Genomic DNA, 18,825 nt, shown 5'->3' on the forward strand with positions numbered 1-18,825 from the left:
CCACAGTCACTGAAGACAGGACCTGAGGAGAGGCCTTGCCAATCCCCTGGAGATGCAGCAACTTGCCCCTCCTGGGCCTTCCTACCCAGTAGGGCCGGGTTAGTCACCTGGATGGCTTTGGTAAGAGGAGGTGGTCTTTCTTGAATGTCCAGCTGCCCTTACTCCCAACCTTCAGAAAATATGATTAAATGGTCTGATTCTAGTGAGGCCACACTGATCCGTTGTATGTAAACATGGGTGCCACTGTCGACTGTTTACTTGGTAATGCTCACTGGGAAACTCTAGTCCCTGGTGTTGGATCCAAAAAGCAAGAGTGTCAGAAGTGGAGTAGAGCAGCTCTCAGCCCCGAGCAGCACTGAGTGAGCGCTGAGTCCGGTGCTCGGTGACCCAGGCAGTGAAACACCAACAGAGCGGATCTGTCGTTATCATCCAGAGGGTAAACTCGGAGGGACCCGGGGTCACTGAGTGTGATCTTGTTGCAGATGAGACAACTATAGCTCACCCCTGTGCACGTGGGGGTGGAGTCACTGGGTGCACCCCATTCTGGACTTGGTCAGGTCATGGGGCACCTGCAAGCTTTGTGCGATAAGTTAAGGCACTTGGAGCTGTAAGTGACAGAACTTACTCAGATGCTGACTTGTGCGCAGTGCTTCAAGTCGTTGATTTTGTTGTTGTTGTTTTGTTTTTTTTCCTTTTGAACAAACACTGAAGCTCAGAAAGTTCAGTGGCAACACTGGTCAGGTTGCAGTGATCTGGACTTTCAGCTGTTGGGGAAAGTGGTTGGAGAGAAAGAGAAAAACTCAGTTTCCCTCTGCTGTAAACTAACACGGTGGTGCTATTTTCCTTTGGATGTGACCTTTGTCCAGAGGTGCCCTCCCCAGGGCCATGTACATGTTCACTGTGCTGAGAAAGCAGTTGTCCTGAATGCCTGCCCTGTTGCTTGGGCTTCCCACGAACATTTCGAGACCCAGATTTGCCAGTTGCAGCCAGACTTGTGTGAGAAAGGGTGCGTGTGATCAAGGTTTCATTTAAGGCTACGCGATCAAACCCCGAACCCACTTGGTTATTCAGGGGATGTTAGAAGGAAGACCACTCAGCTTCCTCATTTGCTGACGGCTCTTGGGCCCTGTTCCTTGGCCTTGGTGTCAACCCAGCACCCTGCTGCAGCCCTGGGGTGGGACCAAGCTCAGGGCTGTTTCTCCAGCTCCACAGAAGGTAGATCCACTAAGTTCCTGTTTGTGAGTGAGAGGTTTGAGGGCCGTCTTGGGAGAGGCTGTTGGCTCATCCCTAGGAAACAGTGTGTGCCCTGTCGTCTGGGGCACGGGGAGGACGGCCAGAGAAGCGTTTGGAACTCCTTTTAAGCTCCTGTATGACCTCCTAACCGACCAAGGGTGGGCCCAGCTCTCCACGGACAGACTTGAGAGAGGGCCCAGGGTGAGGGTTCCTAGAAGCCACTTAGGGAGGGACCAAGGGAACCCAACTGTAAATGATGATGGGTTCCACGTTTGTAAGTGGAAATGTGCTTTCCCCTGGCTCATTTATTATTAGAAATTAGTATGATTCAGAAATAGGCAAAGCTCAGCAGAAATAAACCATTATATATCTTTCAAGCATAAATAACCTTGCAACAATTTAATTTAACTAACTGGAAGTGCACACTGAAGGATTGGGGTCAGAGTTGGGACTGCCGACAGCTGGGTGGCCTCCCTCCAGATAGTGAGAAGAGGCCAGAGCCCTGGGGCTGGAAGTTTACCCACCCTTGGCCACAGCTGGATTTGTGACTCTCCAGGGGTGGTATGGGACCAGCAGTGGCTGCAACATCACCAGGCACTTGTTAGAAATGCACATTCCAGACCTTCTCCAGCCTGCCAGATCAGCAAGTCTGGAGGTCAGTACTGTCTTAAGCTCTCCAGAGGGTTCCGATGCATGCTTGAGTTTGAGAACCACTGCCGTAGCATCTCGGACTTCAGGCTACAGGAAAACATCCCTGCAAAACGAAGCATCATCTACAGCTTTGATTGTAGTCTGAAAATGACACGGCAAACTTGAAAACTTCAGGAAAGACACTTGGGTAAAACAAAACAAGAACTCAGCCAGCCATCCCTAAGAGTGGTATTTTTACACCCTGAAGTCTGTCAGTGATGTTTCTTACTTCTCTTGAAATCCTGTTACAACTGTATGAAACTGCTGTTCAGTATTAAAGAGAAATGGAGAGACCGGAAGCTCTGTCCTGGGTGTTCTGTCTTCGGTTCTCACTTTTGGTCTTGGAGTGTTTTCATGTGTACGCACCGGTCCGCCTCCTCCTGCCCCAAGGATACACACCCGGTCTCTGTAGGGCAAGCAGTGGGGGCACAGGAGACTAGAACAGAAGAGACGCAAGTCCCTCTTCTGCCTTACTGGAGTGCTGGCCTGTGAGAAGAGCTCGTCAGTTCTTTTTTAGGAGCTAGTTTTTCAAGTCTTCTATCTAAATAGCTAGTACTTCTGGGCAGTTTTCAAGAGAATCTGATAAGCTGGCAGGTCTTTTTCCCCTGATTCTCACAAGCCATGAGGTAAATACTGTTGAGACCTGTTCTACACCTGAAAAGTAAGATGTGAAGTAACTAAGAAGTTTGCCCCGAGCATAACTAGTAAGTGGGAGAGAGACTGGAACCCCGGGCTGACCTTTGCCTCCTAAGACTGTCTTCGGCGGTGGTGGGTGTTCTGCTCAGCAGGTTTCTGCCAGCCATTGAACGGTGGTTGCACAGAGCAGAGGGGAGGAGGCATCCAACTCAGACGTGCCCGGGATACAGCGTGGATACCGGTTGCCTTGACTTCAAGTCTCAGACCTTTTAAGTCCACTGTAGAGTCACACAATCTACTGACCTGGCCCAGGGTCTTAGGAAGGTCATCCTAACTGGTAACATGTTTTGAAGGTTTTATTTATTTGGTTAGAATTAAGCAAAATAAGCGAGCCAAGCTCTTAATGCATAAACCCAGAAAAGCCTGGAGACAGTCTTGGGTGCCCAGGATGAGAACCAAAACTGGCTCCTGAAGGCCGCCAGAAGCCCCACGCCCGCCAGCTTTCCTTGTTCTAGTTCAGCTCAAGCTGGATGGAGGCTGGTGAGCTTAAGGGGCCACAGGGCACTGGCTCTCCAGGGAAGCCATTCGGTCCCCAGTGGAGTGGGGCCTCCTGCCCTGGTGCTGTCACCGGGCCGCGGCATGCTGGCTTGTCTTCTCACAGCTGTAGCTGGGGCTGTGGGCACCCCAGGGCAAAGCAGTCCTCTCCCCAGTGCCTGGCACTTGGCCAGGGCCCTCAGGGCAGCTCTGCATTGTGAGTAGGGGCCTGAGCCCAGATCGCAGAAGGCCGAGACAAAGGCAGGCTCGGCGGGTGGCCAGGCATCCACAGGACAGCCCAGTACCCTCCAGGGCTGGCAGGCAGCTGTTAAGCCCTGGCTTTACAGACTGTGTATCTGAGCCAGTCCCTGCAGCCCCCTTCCTCAGGGGCCCGCACTCCGACCCGGCCAAACCCACAGCCTGAGAACTGGGCAGAGCTGCTTGCCAAGTGAGACTGTTGCCATTTCTAAGCAGGTGCTCTGGCTCTATGGGAAAGACGCTTCCAAGAGGGTGGTGGGGAGAAAGGGAGGGAAGGGGGTTCAATGGCAGCAGGGCCTTTTGATGGCTCCAGAATTAGCCTGGGGATTGGGGGGTGGAAATGGGTTGGGCAGATGGACTAGGGAAGTTCAGTTGTTGGCAGGTAAGTTTGATGGAGGCTAAACCAGCAATTCCACCTAGAGAGTCACCTACAGAGCCCTTGGTACAGGATTCCGTGGAAGCTAACTGAGGGGGTCAGAGGTGGCATGCTGGGTCAGGGTACTCCCCAGGACAGGAAGCACAATCTCTGTGAAGGCTGCGAGGCAGTGGTGGGTGGGCCAGGGGAAGGGCATCCCAGTGAAGACTCTCCACCAAGCGCAAGGGAAGGGGAGGTGAATGAAGGTGTGGGATGAAGCCCCTCCCCAAATACCCACTTCATAATCCCCAACCTGGGGCCACTTCAGAGGACCGGGAAGTCCACAGTCATGTCTTGCACCCTCTCCCAGGTCACGCACCTCTTCTTGGTGGCGGCGATCGAGGCTGTTTCCCAGGCACAGGTCTGGAAGGTTTCATCAGCCCCCAGCCAGCTCAGCTAGAGGGGGTGGGGAAAGCTTCCCTTGCTTATGCCAGGCGCTCTTTTCTACAGCCCCCGCTCTTTTGGTTAAATACTAATCTACAGCATTGCTTTCATGACCCATCCACACGTGGGTTCCCCAGGCTTGGAGGGACTGCTCTTGAGAGTGATCTACCCCAGGGCGGGGGCAGTGGGAGCTGGGACCCAACTTCCCTGGAGGAAAACCAAAGCGAAATCCCCCGGGAGAAGGTCAGCCGAGGCTGCAGGCTGTGCGGGCTGGGGAGGCAGTGTTGGGGAGCCTCCAATGAGTGAGGTGCAAGGGGCCCTGGGTGTGAGGAAGCAGGCTGGAGGTCGCAATCCACTGCGTTTGAATCTTGCCTCCGATTATTTGCTGTGGATCTTGGACCTTGGATGGTCATTTAACCTTTGTGTCTCAGATTCCTTCCTTATATGTAACTCCAAGGTAAGCAGTGTCCCCCTCAGAGTTGCCGTAGGGACCCCAGCAGATCTCTGAAATATGCCTGAAGCAGGCTGGCAGGGCAGGGGGTGTGGGGGTGGGGGTGCCAGGGCACCAACGGATCCTCCCTGGATTCCCAGGTTTACTTAAGTTTCCAAAATTCAAGCCATGCCTGGGACTCCCCATCTTGCCTGAGATCTGGGGACATTGCATGCACCAAATACTCATTCTTGGATCCCCTGGCCCCTGCCACCCAAGTGCAGAGCCCGGGTCGCCCCATTAACCTCCCCATCCCTTGGGCCAGCTGCGTCCTCCCAGCCTGGCTCAGAGCCGCCTCTAGTCCCTTTCAGCAATGCACCGGCACCGTGCTGGGTTCGTCTGTCCCTTTCTTGCCCCCAATTGTGCCTTCCTCCAGGGCAAAGAAGGTCCTCTTCATCCCGCCTGGGCGCCAGCAGGGCGGCTGGCGATCTAGGGCGTGCAGACCCCGCGAGAACCCGCCCTCTGCACTTCAGCCCCGCCCGCTCAAGCCAGCCTTTGCACAGAGGAGAGGCCGCGGCGCTCGGGATCGCCCGGGTGCTGCCCGCCGGCGGAGAAGTCGCCGAGCGCGGTGTGGACAAAGACGAGGCGGCGGCGCCTGCTGCCCGCTCGGCGGGAACCTGCGTCCTGCCCAGGCCCGTGGGGACACCCCGCTCTGCCGTTGCGACTCACAGGATGCACCAGCGTCGCAGCACAGTTGCCTCCGGAGGGATGACGGGGTCGCTGCCGCCTGTACAGTCTCCTCCCTCCCGAGCCCCTGCGCTAGCCACGTAGCAGCTAGAAGAGGCGATCTGGCAGATGCCACCTGGCTCAAATCACAGGGGGAGGGACGGAGAGCCTGGTCATTGCACATGAACTTGGTTCTCTGTCCCTGTGAAATGAAGACAGTTAGTAGGCCCTGCCCAGCAGAATTAGTTTAAAGACTAAGCCTGGCATGGTTGTGCACACCTATAATCCCAGTTACCCAGAGGCTGAGGCAGGAGGATTGCAGGTTCAAGGCCAACCTCAACAACTTAGGACCTTTTCTCAAAATAAAAAAATAAAAAAGTGCTGGTGTTTTATCCCAGTGGTAAAGCACCAAATCTCCAATACTGTAAAAATAATAATAGTAATAAGGACTAAATAAAACATGTCACTGGCCCGCCCGGCCCCGGTGGGTGGCAGCTGCAGAAACTCCTACCCAAGTCCTTTTCCTGGCTTCTCCCAATGCTGCCCCATCCCCATCTCCTCCGCACAGGAAGGCAGGTAGTCCTCTCCATCCGGAAAACACAGAGGTGCCTTTGGCCCCTGAAGCCCGCCCCCACCTTTGCCACGCTGGGATGGCTAGGGCCTGCGTATGCTAGGCAAGCACCTACCACTTAGCTCGTCCCCAGCCCCGGGATCCTTGCCCAGGTGAAACCTCTCCAGCCTCGTGACCTGAGGGGCGCAGCAGCTGCCAGGGTTTCCTTGCACATACTTTCCCTCTGTGGGGCTATTTCTGCAGTTTTGGGGAAAGGGGCCTAGTGTCTCTGAGGTGGCCCAGCTCCCAAAGCTTGTTGCTCTTCCTCCCTCATCCCTGCCCTGCACCCAGGGCTGCCCCAGCGCCCAGCTCCCGGTCCTGTGCTCAGGGCTGAAATCTCAAGCCTCAGCCCCAGGCCATGAGGAGAGGGGCTCTAACTGGCTCTGCAGCTGAGGCCCTGGGTCACCCCTCACCAAGGCCCTTCCTCAGCCACAGCCTCCCTGTGCCCCCAAAAGCTGCCTATGACACTCACTTCGACCTGCTGATGGTGGTGTGGTTTTGTATTGTTTTTTCCCACAGCCAACACCAGGCAAGTTCCCAAATGCCTCTAGGCTGCTTAGCCCGCTCCCCAGCTGCACCTAGCCAGGGCCCCTGGGCTCCAGTCTCTCCATCTTCAGCCTTACCCAGGGCTCCTCTCCTAGCCACAGGCCTGTCCCTGGAGGCTTCTGCATCTCCACCCGCTTCGACTTTAACCCTGGGGGCCTCCGCCACCTTTGCCTCTGGGATGCTAACTGCCCACACCTGTGCCCTCCTGCCTCTGCCCTGTCCCAGGCCTCCAAGGGCCAGTGAAGATCGAGTGAGCCCAGAATTCAGCAGTCCAAGTCAGAAGCCTCAGCTTGCATTTTAATAATTTAAGACTGACACATGGCCACACGCTGGCAGAGCGCCAACCTTTTGGCTGTATCCAAGCCCAGAGTAGGAAGCACCCAGGTGGAATGGCCATCCCCTTCTCTCTAGCCTCCCTGCTGCCCGCCTCCCGCCCACGGCTGCCACCAGGGAGGTCTGGACAGGAAGCTTGCAGCTGGGGGCAGTCAGACACCAGCTGCAGCCCTGTCTCCAGGCGGGACAGGAGGACAAAGCCGGGGCCTCCCAGGTCTGGCTGCAGCAACCGGGGCAGAGGTGGAGGGCAGGGCTGCTGCCGTCCACAGGCCAGATTCTGCCAACCTCAGCTGCACTTCCCTGAACTTGGCCTTGATTTCATTTTTCCCCTTCAACTTTACATACCATAAAAAAAAAAAAAAATCCTAGAAATCCTTACTATTCTGGGTACCAGATAACGTCTCCCCGATGCTCTCACACCTAGAAGGGGCGTGGAGCACCTCATCAGGCCACTCTGGAGGTTTGGTTGGGGTATTTGCTTGCTGGCTGATGTCCATTACTCCAGGAGCAAAGGTGGCGAGTGGGAGCGAGGAGAGATGTGGCGGATGTGGCCTCCATCTTTGGTTCTGCAGTGTTGGGGGCTGGGGGCACCTTTGAAGGGGAATGGGACCAGCTCTCAGGGCCACTAAAGGACCCATGGAATCTCTCTCTGCCCCAACATGGAGTAAATCAGTGTTGCCACCACCTCGAGCATAGAAGGACAGGAATTAGTGATCGTACAGACTTCTAGCCCTGCCACAGCCCGAGGGGCTGCATGTCACCATTATCCGCGGTATTGGTCCACAGAGTATCTCTGTATAGCGCATTCCCAGCCCCCTGCCCCCCTGGGCGGTTCAGAGCTTCCAGCAGCACTTCTGGGTCACCGTGGGACGGGCCTCTGCCTCAGGACACGGAGTGACAAGCTCTCCGAGTGGGCCAGGAGCTCCTGGACGTGAGCCAGGCCTGGCCCAGCAACCTTGGCCCCGTTCACCTCCAGGATCTCATCCCCCACCCGGAGCAGCCCCGAGTACAGCTTGGCAGTGTCGGGGTCAGCCATCTCCTGCACGTAGAGCCCTGCCAAGGAGAGAGAACGGAGCAAGTGAGACCCGGCTCAGAGCTGGCAGTGCAGCAGTGCTGTCCACGTGCAGCGGGAGAGGGCTGGCGCAGGCATGCCACACGTGCACGTGCACACACACGCACACCTGGTTCCATCATGCAACGACTGGGTTTCTACAGAGAGGGTGTCCCCTTCATGGCCCAATCCCATGTCCTTTAAAAGTGGAAATGCTTGAGAGTGGTGTTACTCACCTGCACCCCAGTGTGAATGAGTTGATCTTATCTTTCTCCAAGATGTAATATAAAGAGGAAAATAGGTTTTCAAAATGCAGAAAAATGCCCCCTGGGTTCCTGGCACTCCATGGGACTCACAGCTAGATCCAGTAGCTACCCTGAGGGGCCCAGGCCCAGTGTGGTGGGACAGTGTCCACGGGGTAGTGGAGTAGCTGAGGCCCAGCTTGCCACATGGGACCCTCCAAGACTGACCTGGCCTCCGCCTCACTTACGTACAGTTCCTCACTCGGGATTCGGAGGCATCCAGGCAAAAGCCCAAGAAAAATACTTCAAAAGCCATGGTGGCAGTCTCTTCTTTGTCACACACTCTCCATCCCCCTCCATCTGAGGAGGCCCTGCCTGGCAGCATGATCGTCCCTGTGTCTGAAGGTGCCCCCAAGCACCCGGGACCAAGCTTCTCTGCATCTTTTCTGTAGCTGGTTCTCAGCCCACTTTGCCGGGGCAGCCCTTCGCCTGGGACTGGCTTCCCCTGGCCTCTGCTGGCCAAGCGGCACAAAAGTGTCCAGCTGAGGGCCGGACACCTCTCAAATTCCCATCAGCTGCTCCCACCTGAGATTAAATGAGGCGCAGGCTTTTCCAGGGAAGGCTGGAGCCCACTGCCCATTTCCTGTATGGAGTGACCACAGGGTCTGAGGGCCAGCCCAGCCTGCTGGAGGACTACAGGGGATGACCTTCGGGGACAACATTGTGGAGCTGACAACTCTGGTGGAATTTGCTGGGCAGCTAGTGCAGCCTCCACCGCTCCCCACTGCCAGCCCTGGCCAGCTGGCTACACATGAGAACTGTGAACAGCTGCCTCCACCTCCTCTTCCTAGAACCAGGTGCAGAGCGAGAACACGAAGGGGCATCTGGTCTGGTTTCGCAGTGTCTGATTTGAAGCCAGCTGTGGCATCTTGGATCAGTGTCCTGGAGGAGCCGCTCCAGCGCAGCCTCAGTCTGGCTTTTTAGAGCCAGCCTCTGCGCCTGCTCCTGCACGCAGCACCCTGAATGCCTTCCCTGGGCTGGGGTGCGGCGCTCCATTGGCTGCTTCTTGGACAGGCTGCACCTTTTCAGCAAGGCTTAGTCGCCCCGTACCCCCAGTGTGTCTGCATCCTGGCTGCACAGGGCTTTCCAATGGCCTTGCCCTCTCTTGACTTCCTCCTACGGCATCCGAGCAGCCTGCCTGCCCTTCTCCATGCTTGTGGCATGGGGGAGGGATATGTGGGCAACACAGGGAGACCCCAGAGAAGTGTCTTATGCACAACGGGAGAGGCAGGTGGGGAGTAATGATAAACCCCAAGAGAATGCAGCTGGCTAGGCCTGATGCTGACCTTACTCTGGCATTTGGGAAAGACAGGCAGGTTCCCCAACTGAAAGTCATAACAAACAGGACAGAGAGGTCGCATTGTCTGCTGGAGGTGGCCTTTGTTAAGGATGTGCGTCTCTGTTGCAGCAGTTCAAAGCGGAGGTAAGGCTGGCTGTCCTCACAGGCTGGTGAGGATAGGATGTGACAGCCAGCAGGTTAACACTGGCATCTGCACATTTTTGGCAAGGAGCCAGACCAGCCCCAGCTCACAACCCCTCTGCCGTCCCAGGGGAAGTGACTTTGCTGCTGGAGGAGGGCCTGTAGCCAGGAGCACTACTGGCTGCCACCCTCCCTGTGCTCAGGGATCCAGGGGCCAACTGCAGCACTGGGAGCAGGGTGCACCTGGGAAGGACCAGCATGGTAAGGGCACCCAGGGCAGCAGGGCCAGGGAGAGCCCAAGGAGCCCGTGGGCCTGAGAGATCCTGCCCATCACTGCTCAAGGACAGGAAGTAGGGAAAGGGTTCCCACTGCCTACAAAGGGGCCAAAGAGACTTTGGGGGGAGGGTATGCACGTGTGCGCACTGGGCAGACAGGCTTCTTAAAGATGACACGAGCCGGTGTGGTGCATGCCTGTAACCCCAGCAGCTCAGGAGGCTGAGGCAGGAGGATCACAAGTTCAAAGTCAGCCTCAGCAACAGCAAGGTGCTAAGTAACTCAGTGAGACCCTGTCTCTAAATAAAATACAAAATAGGGCTGGGGATGCAGCTCAGTGGTCGAGTGCCCACGGTTCAATTCCTGGTACCCTCCCCCAAAAGGGAGCCTGTCTACACTAGCTTTGCTTGTACTTGTTCCTTAGTATTTTTCACTCTCTCAGGTACATAATTCATGTAAGTAATACACATACAGTACACAACACACACATAAAATACAGGGTAGACCTTTGCAAACACGGTCTAACTTTCCCACTGGAATGTGTGATCGAGAGGCCGGGATGTCTGTTCCACCTGCTACCCACTTGGTAGGTGCTCCGTATCATTTGCTGAACCAATGACCAGGCAGATGCGGCTTGTGCAGTCTGCAAACTCGGGGGTGGGCAGATTTTCTCCCCAGCTAAACAACTTTGACCTAGGAGATAAAGTGAGCACTCGCCCTCCCTGGCAGAGCCCAGGGACACAGGCTCCTGAGGATGTCTTTCTGAGTCATCGCTCCCTTCCTCTCCCCTCCATCCCCTCCCTCCGTGTCTGCCTTCCCTCCTTCCCTCCTCACCTTACCTGGGAAGAGCTTGGAGCTTTCCCTTGCCTTGAGAAGCATTCTGGACCACAGACATCGGGCAAAGGCCCAGACAAGGCAAGGTGCTCTGAGACTCATGGGTGATTGGTACTGAGAAGTGGCCAGAGGGCAGATGAGGTCCAGGGCTCCTGGCCGCCCCTGCCAGCGTGGAATCAAGACCCAGCAGGCCCCAGCCAGGAGCCTGGAGCCGGGATCCACCTGAACATAACCCATGAAGCCCGAGGGAGGAACCTGGACAGGTGGCACAGGCAGGCAGGCACACTCCACATGCCCAGACAAACCAGGGAGGGAGGAGGGAGCCACCGAAACACATCAACCACATCAAAGGGGCAGCTGGGACCTGGCAAGCATGGGCGATTTCCCTCCACTCTGCTTTGAAAAGATGGCCTTCAAGATTCTGATTTCGAGATGTCATTAGGTAGCAGGGGGGCAGGGAGTCAAACCTGGCAGTCCCACCCCGGGCATTCCACCCTCAGGGCTGCGCAGCTGCCGGGCAGGGTCTGCAGGTGCGACTCCTGTGAACTCCAGTCCTGCAGATTTGGAATCTGCAAAGCTCCATTGCTCAGCCAAGGGCCAGAAGCAACCCAACAGGAACCAAGAGGCAAGGCTGGGTTTGCGGAGGGAGGGAAGGGGCATACCTGAGTCCCGGCGCCCGTTCCCAGAGGTCACACAGAAGCCGAAAGTGCCCTCCGGGGAGCGCTGCAGCTGCAGCTGGCTCGTGCCATCCGGAAACACCTCCACTACGCGGCCCACGGTGCGAGGCAGGCTGGGGGCACCCACATCTTCCACGCTGAGGGCCCGCCGGGGAGGGGCCTTGGCTAGCCTGCAAGGGGACCAGAGACACACTGAGGACAGAGGGTCCAGCATGGGGGCTCAGCCTTTCCTGACTTTAAGATGACCAAGGCATCTCAGACTTAGGAGCCCGGCACTGGAGGTTGGGGTTCCACTGACCATGACTGCAGAGAGAACACCCTGGGGTGGAGGTGGGCGGGCTGCACACCTGTCCCAGGCTCCTCAGTGCCTGCTGCAGAACCGGAAGGCTCCCCTCTGTCCGCCAGCAGTGATGTCCACACTTTAGATAGAGACTTTTGAGAAGCCAAAGGAAGATGTAATTTCATATAACATTTCTAGGAGTTCATAGACGGAGCCCTGGGTGAGAGCAGCTAGCCTAGAGGTCCTTGGTAAAAAAGGTCACGTGTGGGTCAAGGCCCTCTTTGGAGGCCCCTGTCTCTGGGCGTCAGTCAGATCTTAAGCTAGGCTAAGGAAACTCTAGAACATTCTGATGTCAAGATGCCATCAAGCAGCAGAGGGAGAGAGGACTCCAACCTGCCAGCTCACGCCCTCCAGCATCCCACACCTTCTCAGTACCCCTGCACAGGGCGAAGGCAGAGGTGCTATTGCTCCGCTTGGTCCCTTCACCCAGGGTTTGTGGAGTGGGAGGCATAGGCAGCCTCTAAAGGGAACGTGATGCTGAGGCAGGAAGGAATTGAGCCTAAAGCTCCAATGGCCGTTCTCTGAGTTTACCCTCCAGACCATTTGTGTCCATGCTTACCTGCCTCGGGCACTGGAGTCTTCTGGCCCCTCTACCAGGTACAGGCTGGACCGGTCCCCTTTACCGCTCAGCAGAGAATGGAGGTTCTGAAAGGAGGAAGCTTTCCGACGTTGGTGGGAGGGTGACACCTGGTGGAGAAGGCCCAATATTGCAGGTGAGAAAACCACCTGGGCAGGGGTTGACAGAGGACTGAAGTCCTCTTAAGAAAGTGACCTGCAAGCTTTGGTCTCTACCTCCACGTGCTCAGCAGGACCCACTAGAACTTACTCCTGCAGATGGGCCTGCACAGTCATCTGAAGCATCGAGGTTAGTTGGTTTGAATTTTAGCTGAAATAACTCAGTTTTATATTGTTAATTATCTCATTAAGACAATCAAACTTTCTCACTGATTAAGAAGAAAGTGAAAGTGGATTAATCATAGAATAACAATACAATTAAATAAAAATTTAAGAGTTAAGGTTTTAAATATTTTGTGATTCTTTAGTGGAGATGAGCACAGGTTGGGAGCTCCGGCTGGGTGTGTAGTGAGCGCTGGGTGCAAAGCAAGAGTGACATGAGGGGAGTCAAGAGAGCTTCGGCTGAGGGGTTCTGGGGATGCTGGAGGAGCTGGTTCTTGAGCGAGACTGAAAGCAAGAGCTATCCAGTAAATAAAGAGGTACAAAAGCTCCAGAAAGAAGAAAAACAGCACGAGTGAAGGCACGGACAGAGTGAGAAAGCCTGGCATGTTCTGGAACATATGTGTGGTCTGGGAGGGGAGGCCACAGAGTTTGTGGGAGGTGGGCCAGAGCAGGGGCCAGCCCTGAAGGACCTCAAATGCCCTGCTAAGGAGCAAATGCACGATGTTAATTAGAGGGGGATCAGCTCTGCAGTCTAGAAAATGACCCAACGAGGCACAGCACGGTGTGTAATGTAATCCCAGCGACTCAGGAGGCTGAGGCAGGAGGATGGCAAGCTTGAGACCAGCCTCGGCAATTTAGTGAGGCCCTAAGTGACTTAGCAAGACCTTGTCTCAAAATAAAAATAAAAAGGGCTGGGGATGTGACTCAGCGGTAAAGCACCTGGGTTGCATTCTCAGTACCCAAAAAACAAACAAACAAAAACAACAAAAAGAAAGTGACCCAATGAGCAGACAATTCTGAAGGTGGGCTGGGCTGGTGGGAACGGAGGCAGGGAGAAGCAGACTTTTAAGCAAATGTCACATACATTATTACATTTGGAATCTATGTTGCTATGGTCTGAATGTTTGTGCCCCTCGATGCCCTTGTTGAAACCCAATCACCAAGGAAGTGGGCCTTTGGGAAGTGCCTGGTCATGAAGGCAGAACCTCATGGGCAGAGCCACTGGGCTCTTCCAGGGGAGGTTTCAGTCCTCTGAGAAAGCAGCTCTCACCAGTCACCCACGGGGCCTCAGCCTTGACCTTGGACTCCCGGCCTCCAGAATGGCGAGAAATACATTTCTGTCACGTATAATCAGCCTGGCCTATGGTATTTGTTAGAGCAGCCTGAGGACTAGGTGCTCTAAAGATGGCAGACCTATTATCAAGAAGCCTAAGAGGGGGGCCCCGACCTAGCAGCCGAGCTGTTTCCTAGGAAATGGGGAGAAGGGAAGAAGAAAGGGGAGCCTTCCAGACACAAGCTCCAAGGGCCCTGGGCAGAGCCACGGCCCACCAGAGGAGTGTGAGCAGGCAGCTGCCCACTCCGAGGCAGGAGAATCACAAGGTCAAGGCCAGCCTCAGCAACTTGGGCAGACCCTGTCTCAAAAAACGAAAGCCTGGGAGGTAGTTCGGGGAGGCGCTTGCCCTGCGTGTGTGGGGCCCAGGGTTCCACCCAGCACCGCCCAGGGAGGAGCAGCTGCCGCTTTCCCGCCGGACTCTGCTGACCAGCGGTGTTCCCCGCCAGCGCGTCACAGTGCTTCTGGATGAGGCAGACTCCTCCTCCGCCTGCTTGGTTCCCTCCTGCACTTCCGCCTGCTCTGTGGGACAGGCTGCTGTCCGTCTGTGCTCACTCAGCTTAAACCTCTCTGTTCACTCATGGTGTCGCATTTCCCTCGAGGAGTTTACAGAGACAGAAGCGCTGATGGCAGCTAATCCGGTCCCACAAATGAGCTTCTGGAGCACAAGGGCCCTGTGCTGGCTGCTCCCCGGCTCGCCTTCTCTCAACTGGCCAGCAGGTATTTTCTGAGTGCTGACCTTGCACCTGGGACTGACCTTGGCTGAATTTCATTCAGCCAGCACCCTCTTCCCCTGCGGCCTGAGAAATGCAAGCCACCTGCCTCGGGCTGTCCAGGAGAGGCAGAGGTGAAAAGAACGCTGCGAGGACAGAACCTGGTCAGGAGCAGCGAGCTGCAGTTGTCGTGCTGAGACTCTGGCACAGGGGAAGGCATCTGCCAGGTGCCCATGTCCACCGCCCAATGCACACGGAGGGAGGAGCTGCAGCCGCCATCAGGATGGGCCTTGGCAGTGCAAAGATCAAGTGGTTCCCTCAAAGCGCTCAGCTTCAGGCAGTGAGGGGAGAAAGGAGACTGTCCCTGAAGGATGGAAGCACCCAGCAGAGGCCCTGCTCGGCCTGAGGAAGAACTGGAATGGCTTCGGGTCTGGGGCAGGTGTTGGGGACTTGGACGAGCTGGAAAAAGGGAGCAACGGTTCAGGGGGAGATTCAGTCCCTTGGTGTGCGATCTGACCACAGAAGTGCATAGGACACCCCGGGCTGAGCGTGATAAGAGATGAACGCAGACAGATCACAGACACCCTCCAGTGACACAGAGCTGCCTCAACTTTATCTTGGACATAAGTGATGAAGGACAGACATTCAGTGAGGGCGTGGTATGGCCAGAGTGCATATCTGAAAGACCATTATGGAAGCCATATGGAGAAGGACCACAGCAAGGAGGCCAGTCAAGAAGCATGAGGGAACCCAGGAGTGAAGAGATCTGCGCCTGGACTAAAAAAGTCATTGTGGCCATAGAGAAGGTTCCAGAACAACCATGTGCTTCCAAAGACTTGGCAGAGGTAGCAAAGTTGAGGGAGGAGGAATCTAGGATGAGCCCAGGCCTGGGCAGAAGAACAGAGCTGTGGGGTGCTGCCTACCTGCCCTGTGCCGGGGAACCCAATCTCACAGATCAGCTGTGGGGAGCCAGTAGCATCCCTTTCTCCACCACGGGCACCCTGGGAGACACCCTGGGCACTTCCTTCTCCTTTTGCCCTTCATTCTACCACCAGCCTCACGAACCCTTGGCTGGGGCCCTGCGGACTCACCAGAGGCAGGGACTGTAGCGACGGGGCTCTCTTCACCCTGGAGGCGCTGCTGCTGGAGGCTGGGCTGGGCGCAGCAGGCTGCAGCTGCTCCACACTGTAGCTACGGGACTTGCCCAGCTTGGGCCGGGACGTCTGGCCCAGGACGGAGAGGAGCTTCTTCAGTCCCAGGGTGGAGGCCAGGCCGCTGCTCCTTTTCTTGTTCACTTCAGAAGCAGCAGCTGGGGGTGTCCTGGGCCCTGCACTGGCCCCCGGTGACGCTCTGAAACAGAAGGGTGGACATGAGGTGGGCTGTGGAGAGCTGGGAGGGAAGCAAGGCAAGCCACACCCCAGGGCTCAGGCCCCAGCACCAAAGCCCTTGAAGGGAACTGACAATGAGGTGGAGAAAGTCCTGTCAGGTGCTCCACGTAGGGGAGGAGTTGAGGCAAGCCCTGCCCTAAAAGGCCTCTATGGGTCCCACTGGTTCACTCATTCAACACTCTTGGGACTTCCTGTGTGCTGGCTTCTTCCAGGCCCTGGCTCGGTGGCGTACAGGACAAACAAGGTCCTTGCTCTCAGAGCTTATCGGCAACAGACCACTAAAAGACCGTGAGTGACTGATGAGTGGGGTGGAGCAGAGTGACCAGGCGTTTGGTTTAAATAGTGACCAGGGAAGGTCTCTTTGAGAAGATGGTCTTTGCACTACAAGCTGAATGCCAAGCAGGAGCAGGCTGCCACACTGGAGGCGCCTGGCCCAGCATGGGAAGAGGGTCGGGCTCAGGAACGAGAGGCCAGGACACAGGGCTTGGGTGCAGGTAACGAGAAGAGAGCAGACAGGCACCAGATAAGGTCAGGCCGCAGAGGAGGAGGAAGACACGGAGGGTGTCACCCATGGGAAGGGGTCTGAATTCTGTTCTAAGTGGGAGGAAAAGGTTTTTAAATAGGAAAAGGATGCTGCTTAATTCAGGTTTTAAAAAGCCGCTCCTGACTATCACGTGTGAAGAAGGAACTGTAAGGAACACGAGTGCAGGCGGAGAGCAGGCCAGGCTACTGTAGCTGCAGAGAGGAAGTGACACAGCTGAGACCAGGAGAAATGGCCGGGGGATGTGGGAGCTGGGGAAGACTTGCGGGGGGGGCAGGCAGAGTTGGGGCTTGGGCACGGTGTGGAAGGCAGCGTGGTAGCAGGAGGTGGACCTGGGACAGCAGCTGCTGCCTTCTGTCGGGGGCTGTCAGACCCCGGGTGGAGACACTCGGGAGGGACTGGCTGAGCAGACGGCAACTGCTGGAGCACACAGAGGGCCGGACATGGGGGCTGCTCCGGGTGTGCGGGAGGCCTGCGCAGCATGCAGTCACCAGGCAGGGGACAGAGGGCCTGGCCAGAGCACCAGGCTCATGACAGCTTCGAGGTCAGTCCACAGAGGTCCCCCAGGCAAGGACTCAGACCCACAGCTGAAGAAGCGGAGGGAAACGGTTTTCCTCGGCATCTGGTTTCCAAGCCCAGGTCAGGAGCAAGTCCTTCCAGACAGCACCCAGAGGGCCAGGTTTGTCGGCTGGGTTTGTGACCAGCACAGTGGCTGGGACGTGAGGCCATTCAGGGGATGTTCACTAAATGAATAACCAGGTACATCAGACTAAAAAGAACTAAGTAGGAGTGGCAGGGCCACCAGGCCAGGACATGGTCTAGGAACACCCCAAGGATCTGGGAGCAGTAAGGCCAGTCATGCGACCACTCCTGGGGGTCTCCTTCCCCGCCCAGCACCCTCCCCTGCAGGCAGGGCTCCTACTCCTGCCACTCACCCGGGAGGCACATGCCCTCCAGAACTGGACTCTGTCCTCTGCAGGCCTCCTTCCAGTTCCTGGCCGGACTCCAGCTCCTCCGAGGCCAGGGAGAGGGTAATGCCCACGGAGTTGACGACGGTGTCGGCCAAGGTGCGAGAGCCCTGGAGTCCTCCTGCAACAGCCACAGCATCCCTGCTGTGCCAGGCTGACCACCCCCAGGTCAAGGTGGGGGAGAGGGACAGGCCCAGCCTGGGAGGTGGGAGAGTGAGGAGGGAAGAGAGGTGGGAGCCTCAGCAGAGCAGTGGAGGCAGCAGAGAGACCCAGGGAGCAGCAGGTGGAGGAGGGACGGCCCTCAGAGGATGGGGGCCGAGGATTTGGGGACTGGGTCTTGTGGCCTGCTGTAGCCCCATCACCCAGCCCAGCACCTGGTACACAGTAGATGATTAGTAAGTGTTTAAGTGATGGTGTTGCTTATGAGAAGTCATTCCCCTTCTATATCATGGCGCATAGTTGGAAATGAGGACGTTTTATATTGGGACAGAAAACAATTATGTCATCTAATTAGTTCTCACAGTTATGACAACTGCCACCATTTGGGGAGCAACAGGCCATGAGTTAACTCCCCCACTGAGATGGTCTTGGGGGCTCCTGGGAGGTTCTGTTATTGTCCTTACTTTACAGAGGAGACTGGAGCACCAAGGGAGTGCATGACTTGCCCAGGGTCTTGCAGCTAATGACAGGAGCCTCACCTGGCTCTCTGCTCCAGGCCTCAAGGTGGACAGCCTGGGCTTCCCAGAAAGGGCTCAAGATAGAATCCCAGGGGAAACGGTTAGGAGCGAAACAGCAGCTAGCTGTTGGGAGCCTTTTGCGAACTGGGAAGCTGCTTCTCTGGGAGCTCCTAGGTGAAACTCCCCAGTTCCAGAACGCTCTGATCACGCTGGTGCCCTGACCTAGCTCACAGCCCCAAGTTCAAACACAGCCGCCGGAGATGGGCATACCCTGCTAAGCACCAAACAACCTGTATACCCCCACCCCTATCCTGTTTTTCATAAAGAAGGTCCATGCCGATCCTCTTTGGTCTGTACTGATATAAATAAAGCAAGCGTGGGCTTTTGCTTTGTTAGAGTCAGACCCCTCTGGTCGGCTCAATCCATCACACCCCTGCTTGAAAATATATATATTTCTCACTCTTGTCTTTAGTCTTTTAATATACTACTTTCATAGCTTTTATTTCGCAGCTGGCCCCCACCTCCGATGGTTACCCACTCCCCCGCCCACAGGGGACATGGTCGAGAGCTAGCCTAGAGCACTCTGAGGGAAGGGACCGTAATTGAGCCCAGGATAGAAGGGACCTCAGGCGAGGTCTGTCCCCTCAGGGTTTGTGAACAAGGGTTGGAGGGATAGCTCTGGATCCCAGGTGATTAGAGCTACTGCACAAAAGCAGGAACTTGTGGGGCAAGCCTGTTCTCTGTTCAAGAGCAACCAACTGAGTGTCACCAGGGATCACAACACTGGGGGTCAGAGCCTGGGTCTGCCAACACCCAGGATCCAATCACAACAGGATGA

At 56.1% G+C, this 18,825-nt stretch overlaps 1 protein-coding gene across 2 annotated transcripts in view; it reads right to left on the reverse strand.

The window, feature by feature from the left end:
- Positions 1 to 6,679: 6,679 nt before the first annotated feature.
- Kiaa1614 (KIAA1614 ortholog) overlaps positions 6,680 to 18,825 on the reverse strand; it is a 33,493-nt gene continuing 21,347 nt past the window's right edge. For both annotated transcript variants that reach the window (XM_047520605.1, XM_047520604.1), the window contains exons 6-10: positions 17,278 to 17,431; positions 15,505 to 15,763; positions 12,252 to 12,379; positions 11,338 to 11,522; positions 6,680 to 7,848 (exon numbers count right to left, since the gene is read on the reverse strand). In XM_047520605.1, the coding sequence (XP_047376561.1) occupies positions 7,655 to 7,848; positions 11,338 to 11,522; positions 12,252 to 12,379; positions 15,505 to 15,763; positions 17,278 to 17,431 (920 nt within the window). In that variant the 3' untranslated portion in view covers positions 6,680 to 7,654. The remainder of the gene's footprint in view (positions 7,849 to 11,337; positions 11,523 to 12,251; positions 12,380 to 15,504; positions 15,764 to 17,277; positions 17,432 to 18,825) is intronic.

The sequence above is a fragment of the Sciurus carolinensis genome, chromosome 12 (assembly GCF_902686445.1).
Source record: "Sciurus carolinensis chromosome 12, mSciCar1.2, whole genome shotgun sequence".
In the NCBI taxonomy this organism is placed as follows: Eukaryota; Metazoa; Chordata; class Mammalia; order Rodentia; family Sciuridae; genus Sciurus; species Sciurus carolinensis.